Source organism: Macadamia integrifolia, chromosome 6 (assembly GCF_013358625.1).
Source record: "Macadamia integrifolia cultivar HAES 741 chromosome 6, SCU_Mint_v3, whole genome shotgun sequence".
NCBI classification, from domain to species: Eukaryota; Viridiplantae; Streptophyta; class Magnoliopsida; order Proteales; family Proteaceae; genus Macadamia; species Macadamia integrifolia.
In genome coordinates this window covers 37,554,857-37,566,931 of record NC_056562.1, presented here as the reverse complement: position 1 = coordinate 37,566,931, position 12,075 = coordinate 37,554,857, and the positions used below count along the sequence as shown (strand labels likewise).

General features: G+C 41.5%; 1 protein-coding gene across 2 annotated transcripts in view; it reads left to right on the top strand.

Moving 5' to 3' along the window:
- The window catches only part of LOC122081042 (glutamate synthase [NADH], amyloplastic), a 14,799-nt gene extending 4,168 nt beyond the window's left edge, over window positions 1–10,631 (top strand). For both annotated transcript variants that reach the window (XM_042647987.1, XM_042647988.1), the window contains 15 exons: window positions 495–598; window positions 857–1,036; window positions 1,164–1,507; window positions 1,589–1,659; window positions 1,749–2,218; window positions 2,459–3,328; window positions 3,745–3,899; window positions 4,204–4,365; window positions 4,586–6,187; window positions 7,020–7,230; window positions 7,383–7,656; window positions 7,941–8,246; window positions 8,409–8,676; window positions 9,016–9,273; window positions 9,890–10,631. In XM_042647987.1, coding sequence (XP_042503921.1) covers window positions 495–598; window positions 857–1,036; window positions 1,164–1,507; window positions 1,589–1,659; window positions 1,749–2,218; window positions 2,459–3,328; window positions 3,745–3,899; window positions 4,204–4,365; window positions 4,586–6,187; window positions 7,020–7,230; window positions 7,383–7,656; window positions 7,941–8,246; window positions 8,409–8,676; window positions 9,016–9,273; window positions 9,890–10,159 — 5,545 coding nt within the window. In that variant the 3' untranslated portion in view covers window positions 10,160–10,631. The remainder of the gene's footprint in view (window positions 1–494; window positions 599–856; window positions 1,037–1,163; window positions 1,508–1,588; window positions 1,660–1,748; window positions 2,219–2,458; window positions 3,329–3,744; window positions 3,900–4,203; window positions 4,366–4,585; window positions 6,188–7,019; window positions 7,231–7,382; window positions 7,657–7,940; window positions 8,247–8,408; window positions 8,677–9,015; window positions 9,274–9,889) is intronic.
- The last annotated feature ends 1,444 nt before the right edge of the window (window positions 10,632–12,075 follow it).

Genomic DNA, 12,075 nt, shown 5'->3' with positions numbered 1-12,075 from the left:
TGGTGGGGGTGTTGTGGTTTTGGGAGAGATTCTGGTGATTTTCTTATACAAAGTAGCCATAACTACTATCTGCTTAGGAATGAGTGTTATGTTATTCAATTACATTGAAAGTAATGAGTTTACCCTGTGAAATGGTTTTGGGCATGGCTATCAGGCACTATTATGAAACTGTATAACAACACAGTGGTTGAAGTTGCAAGAAAATTTCTATTTATTATTTTCAACAAGTTGTATTTTTATGTTATTAATCTTATTCTTGCTCTTCTTCTTCCGTGTTTCCTGACATCTATTTGTTGCACAATATGATATGGATATACCATATCTGATATGCTGAAGCGATTTCTACTCTAGCTCACATTCGTTGATTTGTGCTGTGTAGTGGACATTGTCAAATAAGAAGATTTGAAGAATATCACCAGATGAAGAACTTTATTACACAAATTGATAGTGGATTTTTTAGACTATGGTATGCTGATGCATTTTCTTTTGCACAGGATGAAGGCACGTGAAGGTCTTCTGAAGTGCAAGGAACTTGCATTGTCAAAGAATGAGATGAAGAAGCTGTTACCTATTGTGGATGCTAGCTCATCTGATTCAGGTCAGACTGTAGCCTAACACAGTGCATCTGTTCATATGCAAAGGCCACATATGCTTAGGCATGTGCTTGCATTTGCATATATGATTGCATATTTGTTTCTAAACGTACATATGTAAAGCTATGTTATGTTTATGAGGCAAATACATGATTCTATACCTAGGGAGAACAGTATGAGTGAGAAGGGAGGAAGGCAGACAGCCCATCTCTGCATTTATGAGGATTTATTTATTGTAATTAAAATGTGTCTCATCCTTGTAGGGGCTTTTGATGGTGTCCTGGAGCTTCTGGTTCGAGCTGGCAGAAGTCTTCCTGAAGCTGTCATGATGATGATCCCAGAAGCATGGCAAAATGACAAGACTATGGATCCAGAGAGGAAGGCCTTGTATGAATATTTCTCCGCTCTTATGGAGCCATGGGATGGGCCTGCTCTTATTTCATGTAATAATTCCAATTTAAAATAAGATTCCCCTTGCTTAAGAAGCATTTGTTTTTGTACTTAAATGCTTATTTTTTACCTCCATGAATACTAATTTATTTGACACGCATATTTTCTGGTAATTTGCAGTTACTGATGGCCGTTATCTTGGAGCCACATTGGATCGAAATGGACTGCGACCAGGTCGCTTTTACATTACTCATAGTGGGCGTGTCATCATGGCGAGTGAAGTGGGGGTTGTAGACATTCCACCTGAAGATGTCTGTCGGAAAGGAAGACTGAACCCTGGAATGATGCTTTTAGTAGATTTTGAGAAGCATATTGTTGTAGATGATGAGGCCCTCAAACAGCAGTATTCTCTTGCAAGGCCATACGGCGAGTGGCTCAGCAGACAGAAGATAGAACTGAAAGATATAGTTGATTCTGTTCCTGAGTCTGAAAGGGTTCCGCCAGGCATGTCTGGGGCAGTGCCGGTGAGTACATTAATGTTTTCTCTTGCAGTTTCATCTGTTTAGGAGATTTTATGTCTGGTTTAACTCTATTTTTATGTCTAGGATTCTGGCCATGATGAGAATATGGTGAGCATGGGTATTCATGGTCTGTTGGCTCCACTGAAGGCTTTTGGGTAAGTAAATTCTAACCTATTCAGCCTGCTTGCAGTTTTCATTCTTTTGCACTTTGCACAAAGCTGAGTTGAATGATTTCCTTGTACAGTTACACAGTAGAAGCCTTGGAAATGCTGTTACTTCCCATGGCCAAGGATGGAACTGAGGCCCTTGGCTCAATGGGAAATGATGCTCCATTGGCTGTTCTGTCAAACAGAGAGAAGCTCACGTTTGAGTATTTCAAGCAGATGTTTGCTCAGGTAACGAACCCACCAATTGATCCAATCCGGGAGAAGATAGTCACCTCTATGCAGTGCATGATTGGCCCAGAAGGTGATCTGACAGAGACTACCGAAGAACAGTGCCATCGCCTCTCACTGAAAGGGCCTCTCCTTTCCATTGAAGAAATGGAGGCGCTAAAAAAGATGAACTATAGAGGTTGGCGGAGCAAGGTGCTTGACATTACTTATTCTAAAAGTCGTGGTAGGAGAGGTTTGGAGGAGACATTGGATAGGATCTGCCTTGAAGCACGCAAGGCAATCAAGGAAGGTTATACTACACTGGTGCTTTCGGATCGAGGTAACAACTCTGAACTTATGAGCCCTCCGATAAACCTCTATTTGAATGATGTGGTTCCTTTTTCTCTGAAGTAGAAGGCAAAACAAAAAAGTGATCATGTCAAGATGGCTTAGTTGTCTATCCAAAATTTCAAACATTTCTTTTTGTTCTTTGACCTGACTTAATTGATTTTTTTTATTTTTTTAAGATATCCATTTGCAGTACCATCTAATCATTATTTTTTTCAACGTTCTGATGTAGCTTTTTCATCAAACCACGTCGCTGTAAGCTCCCTGTTAGCTGTTGGTGCTATTCATCACCATTTGGTCTCAAAACTCGAGCGAACTCGAATCAGTTTAATAGTTGAATCTGCTGAGCCACGTGAAGTGCACCACTTCTGTACCCTGGTTGGATTTGGTGCTGATGCTATATGCCCATACTTGGCCATAGAAGCCATTTGGAAACTGCAGATTGATGGTAAGATCCCACCTAAAGCAAATGGTGAGTTCCACTCTAAGGAGGACCTGGTGAAGAAGTACTTCAAAGCAAGCAACTATGGAATGATGAAGGTTCTTGCGAAAATGGGGATATCGACCTTAGCCTCTTATAAGGGTGCTCAGATTTTTGAGGCTCTAGGTCTTTCATTTGAGGTGATCCAGAAATGTTTTAATGGGACTCCAAGCAGGGTTGAGGGTGCAACATTTGAAATGCTTGCACAGGATGCACTTCAACTACATGAATTGGCTTTTCCAACTAGGGTTCTGCCTCCTGGAAGTGCAGAAGCGGTTGCACTGCCAAATCCTGGAGATTATCATTGGAGAAAAGACGGAGAGGTGCACCTTAATGATCCTCTTGCAATAGCAAAACTACAAGAGGCTGCCAGAGCAAATAGTGTAGCTGCGTATAAAGAATACTCCAAGCACATCCATGAACTCAATAAATCCTGCAATTTGCGAGGGATGCTGAAGTTTAAGGAATCAGAGTTTAAGGTTCCCTTGGATGAAGTTGAACCAGCAAGTGAGATTGTGAAGCGTTTTTGTACAGGGGCCATGAGTTACGGCTCAATATCGCTAGAAGCACATACAACCCTTGCAATCGCCATGAACAGAATGGGGGGGAAATCAAATACTGGTATTGATCGACGCTTGATTTTTATTAGTAGATCGTAGTTGTTTGAGAAATTCTTTAGCTGTTTGGAAATTTTCATTGTGCTGTCAATTTTTTAGTTACTGGAATTTTAAATTCAGTTATCAATTGTTAAATTCAGTAATCATTTTAACTCTAATCAATTGATAACATCTAAATACCGTTTTTTTATTTGTAAATCTAGGCCTACATGCGTCATTTAGATTTTCAGTTATTGGGTTTTGATTCCTTTTAGAAGTATTTTGAGGTAGCATAGTGTGTATTCTATAACTATTTCTTTTGGGGGTGGGGGAGTGGGGAGAGGGGGCAAGGTGTTGATTTGTTTAGAACAATTTTGCTGGTTCTTGTCATTTTTCTTTGATTGCCCAAGTTGTATAATTATTAATTTGTTGTTACTGAAGGTGAGGGAGGTGAGAATCCATCTCGAATGCAGACTCTTCCAGATGGTTCAATGAATCCTAGGAGGAGTGCAATTAAGCAGGTTGCCAGTGGGAGATTCGGGGTTTCTAGCTTTTACCTTACAAATGCTGATGAGCTACAGATAAAAATGGCTCAGGTAATTGTTGAATACGATATATTAGCTACTCCACACTGGTTTAGACCCTTATTTTCTTTTTCTCTGTCGAGGTTATTTTCCTACCTAGACGCTATATTCCTATCGGAACAGAAGTTCCTCTTGTTTATGTGTTTATGTTCATGGGCAGATGTTGCAGAATCTGCAACGCACCTTCTGGGTGTCTTTGCATCTTTAACTGATACACCTCTGGCATTTGGTGAGGTTATATGTGAACTGATATTTGCTTTCCCTTGTGGAGTGGATTTTATTTTTATCTGAATTATAAGGTTATCTTTTCATTCAGGGTGCTAAGCCAGGTGAAGGAGGTGAACTTCCAGGCCACAAAGTTATAGGAGATATTGCAGTCACTAGAAACTCCACTGCTGGTGTGGGGCTTATCAGTCCTCCTCCCCATCATGATATCTACTCTATTGAAGATCTTGCTCAATTAATTCATGATCTAAAGGTACAAATATGTGTCATCTTGTCTGCGTATGTTTGTGTTTGTGGGGGGAGGGGTTATGTCATGACCTCCATTCCATTTTGCTTATGTGATTTTCTTTTTCTTTCTTTTCTTATTTTGGGATAGACTCCCGTTTGTGCAATTTCGCCTAATTCCAGGGCATGTAGTTTTATTTTTTTGGTAGTTTTCTGTAATTGACTTATTTCATTTTTATATTCTACAGAATTCTAATCCAGGTGCTCGAATCAGTGTGAAACTGGTGTCTGAAGCTGGTGTGGGAGTTATTGCTAGTGGCGTAGTGAAAGGCCATGCCGATCATGTTTTGATCTCTGGTCATGATGGAGGAACAGGAGCTTCGCGTTGGACTGGTATCAAGAATGCTGGGCTACCATGGGAACTTGGTTTGGCTGAGACTCATCAAACATTAGTTGCAAATGACCTTCGTGGTCGAACTACTCTCCAGACGGATGGCCAACTTAAAACTGGAAGGGATGTGGCCATCGCAGCACTTCTTGGTGCCGAAGAGTTTGGCTTTAGCACCGCTCCTTTGATAACCCTTGGCTGCATCATGATGCGTAAATGCCACAAGAATACGTGCCCTGTTGGTATTGCCACCCAAGATCCTGTTCTTCGTGAGAAATTTGCTGGGGAGCCTGAGCATGTCATAAATTTCTTCTTTATGCTGGCAGAGGAGGTGCGTGAAATCATGTCTCAGCTTGGATTTCGAACCATCAATGAGATGGTTGGTCGTTCAGATATGCTGGAAATTGATAAGGAAGTTATTAAGAACAATGAGAAATTGGAGAACATTGATCTTTCACTACTGCTCAGACCTGCAGCTGATATCCGGCCGGAAGCGGCCCAATTCTGTGTCCAAAAGCAGGATCATGGATTGGACATGGCTTTAGACCAAGAACTTATCTCTCTATCCAAAGCTGCTCTTGAAAAAGGTCTTCCTGTGTACATCGAAATGCCAATCCGGAATGTGAATCGTGCTGTTGGAACCATGCTCAGTCACGAAGTCACTAAACGTTACCATATGTCAGGTCTTCCTGCAGATAGAATCCACATCAAGTTCAGTGGGAGTGCTGGACAGAGCCTTGGAGCCTTCCTCTGCCCGGGAATCATGCTTGAACTTGAAGGTGACAGCAATGACTATGTTGGGAAAGGATTATCAGGGGGCAAAGTTGTAGTTTACCCTCCGAGGGAAAGTAAGTTTGATCCTAAAGAAAACATTGTGATTGGAAATGTCGCTCTCTATGGTGCAACAAGTGGGGAGGCATATTTCAATGGGATGGCAGCTGAGAGGTTTTGCGTGCGCAATTCAGGAGCTAGGGCAGTTGTAGAAGGCGTTGGTGATCATGGATGTGAGTACATGACAGGTGGTGTTGTTGTTGTGCTTGGAAAAACTGGGAGGAATTTTGCTGCTGGTATGAGTGGTGGGATTGCTTATGTTCTTGATGTCGATGAAAAGTTCCAAACTCGGTGCAATCTTGAGCTGGTAGATCTTGATAAAGTTGAGGATGAAGAGGATATTATGACACTAAGGATGTTGATACAGCAACATCAGCGACACACTGACAGCAAATTAGCTAGGGAAGTCCTTGCTGACTTTGAGAATCTTCTCCCGAAGTTTGTCAAAGTATTCCCAAGGGATTATAAACGGGTTCTTGCAAACATGAAGGCTGAGAAAACCAATAGAGAAGCAGAGGAACGAGCTGCCAGAGAATCTGAAGAACAAGACGAGGTAGAGTTGATGGAGAAGGATGCTTTTGAAGAGCTCAAGAAGTTGGCAGCTGCGTCCTCAAATGGGAATGCAAGTCAGGTAATGTGGTTGATAATTAATTACCTTGAGTTGTTATTGTAAAAGATTCTTCCATTATAGTATTCATTCTAGTATATAGTGTAGGCTTATCGTACATATGCTTTAGTGGACCAAAAGAACAAGAGGCTGTGGTCTTCATCTGTTTGCAGATTCTTATTTTTTTTTTATTTAGAACAAGAAGAAAAATTTCAAGCATAACGTAGACTATTGGAATATTACAATTCACAATACCGTGGTTCGTGCAAACTTGGTTGTGTCCTTTTTGGGATCTTCTCAGTAACATGACAATGAACAAAATGGACTAGCCAGCTGATATGGGTTGTAAAATTTTCACCCGAGGAAGTAGAAGGATGAATATTGTTTTTCCTTTTTTTTCTCTGGTTTTTTTTCCTTTGTGGGGGGGGGGGTGTTGAAGTTGTGAAACTAGGCTTGTGAAAGACATTACCATTTATGATTTAATGAATATATGGCCCTAGAGAGAGGGATTTGGAGAATAAGATTTTTGTAGCCAAACTTGTGATGAGGCTTGAAGGCTTGAATTGCAAATGATTTGTATGTCCTCCAAGTCTACTCAGATACCCACATTCTTCCCACCCTGCCTCCCCTGAGAAAAAGAAGCAAAAAGAAAAGGTTTCTAGAGTTTTTTGTTTTGTTCTTTGAAAGTATATGTCATTTGTGGAAAGACCAGGAAGCTCTATTATTTCTAGGTGAATAAATGGCACACTTTTCTGTCAGGATGTTACTAGTTTTATGCTTGTTTTGGGTTTTTCTCCCCTCTGTCTCTTATTTTTTTCCTTTAATTCTCTGACAATAGTTGCTGTATTCACTGAAGGTGGCACAGGAAGAAACAGTAAAGAGGCCAACCCGGGTTGCTGATGCTGTCAAGCATCGAGGCTTTGTTGCTTATGAGCGGGAGAGCATTTCATACAGGGATCCTAATGCTCGGATTAATGACTGGAAAGAAGTTATGGAAGAGTCGAAACCAGGAGAACTTTTGAAGACCCAATCAGCTCGTTGTATGGACTGTGGAACTCCCTTCTGCCATCAGTGAGTGGCACACAGAGCTACTGTTTATGGTTCAATGTCTTCTATGTACCCCCCCCCCCCCCCCCAACCTTTAAAAAAAAGGTTTAATGGCAAGGATATTTTTTTCTCATCCAATTTTTTTTATTTGCCTGTTTCTCATTTCTCTTGTATCAGGATAAATCGGGATGTCCCCTTGGGAATAAGATACCAGAATTCAATGAGTTGGTATACCAAAACAGATGGCGTGAGGCACTGGATCGGCTTTTAGAGACAAACAATTTCCCAGAGTTTACTGGCAGAGTTTGCCCTGCACCTTGTGAAGGTTCTTGTGTTCTTGGTATTATTGAGAACCCTGTATCTATCAAAAGCATAGAGTGCTCCATCATAGACAAGGCTTTTGAGGAAGGCTGGATGGTACCTCAACCTCCCCCTATGAGGACTGGGTATGCTTTCCCTTCTCATAAGCTTTAACTGACGAGATTTTTGCTCTTTTGATAGGTTGACTCCACATTGTTGAGATCCAATTTGGAGGCCTGCTTTTTAGTTATTCTGAAATTGTGATCTAGATACTCCCCTCCCCCCTTGCATCTGTCCAGTATCGTGCCTAGTTGCCCATGTTTTTGTGAGAATTACGAAGTTACCCATTAGTTTTTTGGTGAACAATATCTATAATATTCTATTTTGACATTGTTTAAAATAAAAAATTTGTCTGTGCCTCTGAATGCAGGAAGAGAGTTGCTATTGTGGGTAGTGGACCTGCTGGCTTGGCTGCTGCTGATCAGTTGAACAAAATGGGCCATCTGGTGACAGTGTTTGAGCGTGCTGACAGAATAGGAGGACTCATGATGTATGGGGTTCCCAACATGAAGGCTGATAAGATGGAAGTTGTTCAAAGGCGGGTCAATCTGATGGCTGAGGAAGGTGTCAATTTTGTTGTCAGTGCAAACGTTGGAACAGATCCCTTGTACTCTCTCAAGCGGCTTCGTGCGGAGAATGATGCCATTGTTTTGGCCTTGGGAGCTACAAAGCCCAGGTAATGAAAAACAAATACATTGTTGTAATCCTTTCCATGATGATTTCTAAGATCGTTTTTTTACCATGAAGATGTTAAATAGCCATGCTTGTTGATTATTGGTCATTAGCTGTTGCCATATTGCAGCACAAAACTAAGATCTCTTGCACGATTGGTCCACAGGGATCTTCCTGTTCCAGGACGGGAACTCGCAGGAGTCCATTTTGCCATGGAGTTTCTTCATGCGAATACAAAAAGCTTACTGGATAGTAACCTCCTGGATGGAAACTACATATCTGCAAAGGGAAAAAGGGTGGTGGTCATAGGAGGGGGTGACACAGGCACCGACTGCATAGGGACATCAATCCGGCATGGCTGCTCCAGCATTGTAAATCTAGAGCTTCTCCCTCAACCACCTCAGACTAGGGCTCCAGGCAACCCTTGGCCACAGGTTCGACCCTTACACTAAGATTTTCTTTAAAGCAGCTGTCCACTAGAACAGCCAAATTTGGTCTCTCTCTCTCTCTCTCCCCCCAAAAAGGAAAAGGTTCCATTGCCTTCAGAAAGTGCTGTGTAAGGCCATGTGTCTTGTCGTATGCCTAATATTCAATGTATTGTCTGATCATGTGGTTGTCAGATAAATTGATATGGTTGTCTGTTGACTGGGTCAAGTTTTTCATTTACTAATTGCTTTGGTGGAGCATTTGTCTGTTATGGAAGTTGCATTAAGGTACACTGTTTGGATGTAGTCAAAGTGATACATTCTGATTGTGCTACTCTTGTTTTGCAGTGGCCTCGTGTTTTCCGTGTCGATTATGGCCATCAGGAAGCAGCTGCAAAGTTTGGGAAAGATCCAAGGTCTTTTGAGGTCTTGACTAAGCGGTTTGTAGGAGACGATAGTGGGGCTGTGAAAGGACTTGAGGTGGTGCAAGTACGCTGGGAGAAGGATGCCAGTGGGAGGTTTCAGTTTAAGGAAGTTGAGGGCTCTGAGGAAATAATTGAGGCTGACCTCATACTCCTAGCAATGGGTTTCCTTGGTCCCGAGTCGGTTAGTATTCTCAATCTTCCACTTGTAATTGCCCTGGATCTGGTTGTGCGTTTTTACACTGAAACCAGTTTCAGAAATGCATTATTCAGATTCATTTGCTCAATTTGGTCAACACTGTTTTTGGCTTGGCTGAGACAGGAGTCAAGAAAACAAAATGAAGGGGAGGGGGGGAAGGGGAAGGAAAAAGGCCTTATAAGGTTGGAGCTTTGTTGTGTGGTTCCAACTTTTTAACATGTTAAAAGGCTTTTTATATAAGGGTGCTTCTTGATATCGCCAAGATGTGGTGAAGTGAGAATTCGTAGCCTTCTTTTAATTGCTCCTTATCTTATTCCTTGAAGTTATTTAATTTAGGGTTAAGATTTTAAATAATTCTAAAGTACACATTTGAAATGACAAGATTTGTCCTTGTTGAAAAAAAAAAGTGTGTTATATTAAAAGGGAAAAAAAGTAAGGTTATTATTTTTTTTCACTAACTTTTGTTAAAATTAGATTTTCCCTTGATGTAAAGACCCTTTCCCCATTCTTTTGGGTTGAATTTATGGTGTTAAGGAAATTCCTCTGGGTTGGACTCACCCAAGTATTGACTTTTGAATGTTGTATTCATGGATATTTGCAGACAATTGCAGACCAGCTACACTTGGAGCGAGACAACCGTTCAAACTTGAAGTCTGAGTATGGACAGTTCTCAACTAATGTAGAAGGGGTCTTTGCAGCTGGAGACTGCAGACGTGGACAATCACTGGTGGTATGGGCAATCTCAGAGGGCCGAAAAGCTGCATCCCAGGTCGATAAGTATCTGATGAGGGAAGAAGAAGGCAGGGACCTCAGCATAGCCGCTGACAAGGAAGATGCCATCAATAATAGCAGATTCACAGTGATGACGTAGATGACCTGCTCTCCCCCTTCCCTTCTTCCTACAGAACCCAAAAGAAGAAGAAGAAGAAGAAGATATGTTCCCAAAAAGGATTCCGGCCAACTTTTAGAGGGTGCTAATGGCAAGGGGCACTTAGGCATGCTTGGAGTAGGTGGCGTGGAATGCTGGTTACAGGCAGGGAACTATGGGGTTGGTGGAAGATTTTGCTGTGATTACTCATGAGAAAAGCTTCTCTAAGCTGACCATGGAGAGTATGCTAGCACCTTCTTTGTCGCCTATTTATGGAACCACGGTTCCACCGCCCCTCACTGGTGCATGCTCCGTTATGCCGCTTGATCAAAGAATCCTCGCTCTTGCCATATTGATGATCCTATTTATTTCTTTTATTATTGTGGAAAGCTTTCTTTTGTGTGGTTAAAGAATAATGTACAGTTAATTTAATTCTGCTGGAAATTATATTGGGGCCATTTTTTTTTTCCCTTCAGATTTGTAGTTTACATGACTGGGTTTCTATGGGTGAATTGGAAGTGTTAGTTTGGTTTTCTAATTCTGAACTTGTCCAGACCAAATTGAGTTCAGATCGAAGGTCTAAAATCATTTCTGGACAGGGATCTCATATTCTACCATTCTACGCTTCTTGATGGGAATGAGTCAAAACAGAGGAGGCATCACCCTTGGCTTGGTGGTGAAGGTCTCCAACTATTGATAGTGAAACCCGGGATTGAATCCTACAAGATTGGGTTTGAGGGAAATTTTGTAACCCACCCCAAAAGAGAATACTTCGAGCAGGCTCTCACTAATCATTATTAGTTATTCTAAAGCAGAAATTTGCTTAGGTCTAATGCTCTGGAGAGCCTGCGGTGGTTATCACAATTCGCAGGGGCAGGAAAAAGGTTTCAGGAAGAACGGTGAGAACATTGGGAGGGGAGGGCGGTGAGATCGTGAGAATAGGTTGCTGGTTATCAATTGTCCACATGTGTCTGGGTATAGGGATCACATCTCACACATAAATAATTTTCCCCAAATTTAGTTACGAGTATTGCATGACTATGTACGGAGGGCTGAAAAATACAAATATGCTTGTACTGGGAGGACAATTGATTATATTACATTCAACACATGATTAAATGATAAAATCTATGACTAATCTTAATGGTCAATTCACCTAAATTAATCATCTATATATCCAAGATTGTTTTTTGGGTAGAAAAGATATCTATTCATTTCATGTTAAACTCGTAGAAGTTGGATTATACTCTTCCATCAATCACAAAAGGAAATTCGGCCAAATTGTCATACACGACAAGAAAAGAGTAAGAGGACAAGTGATTAATATCGGAAAGTATGGGTTGAAGAGCAAGAGGAGGTCTATGCTTACTTCCACTATGAAGGGGGGTAACTTCTTTTGAATCTGATTCCACCTCAATGTAGTCAATTTCAACTTGGAAGGAGATCACATCTGATATGGCCACCGTTGCTGTTGCGAAATATGTACCCTAACCCACATTTTTCCAAGCTCTTTACTCCACTATGCGTCACAATTCAGCTCAACAGAAGGAGGTGGAGGAGGGGTCCATGTAGGGGAAGGAGGGCTTGGGCCAGGAACCGTTCCAATAGGGTCCTGCTTGGTCACTTGGGACACCTGAAGAAACTCAGCATGAGCTCTCTGCTCTGCGACAATGACGAGCAACGCTTGGTGGAATAGGGTAAAGGGAGCTCTTGCTATTGCAACGAACGAGCGGTGTTTTCGTCGCATAATCCTTGAGAGAAAAACCAAATGAATCAAAATGAAGAGAAACATTATTATCAGATGCAAATTTCTTAACTGAAAGTAAATTTTTCTTGAGATCAGGAACAACAAGCACATCTTTGAGATGAAAACGATGATTGGGAGTATGGAAATAAGCATGACCAATATGGGTAATAAG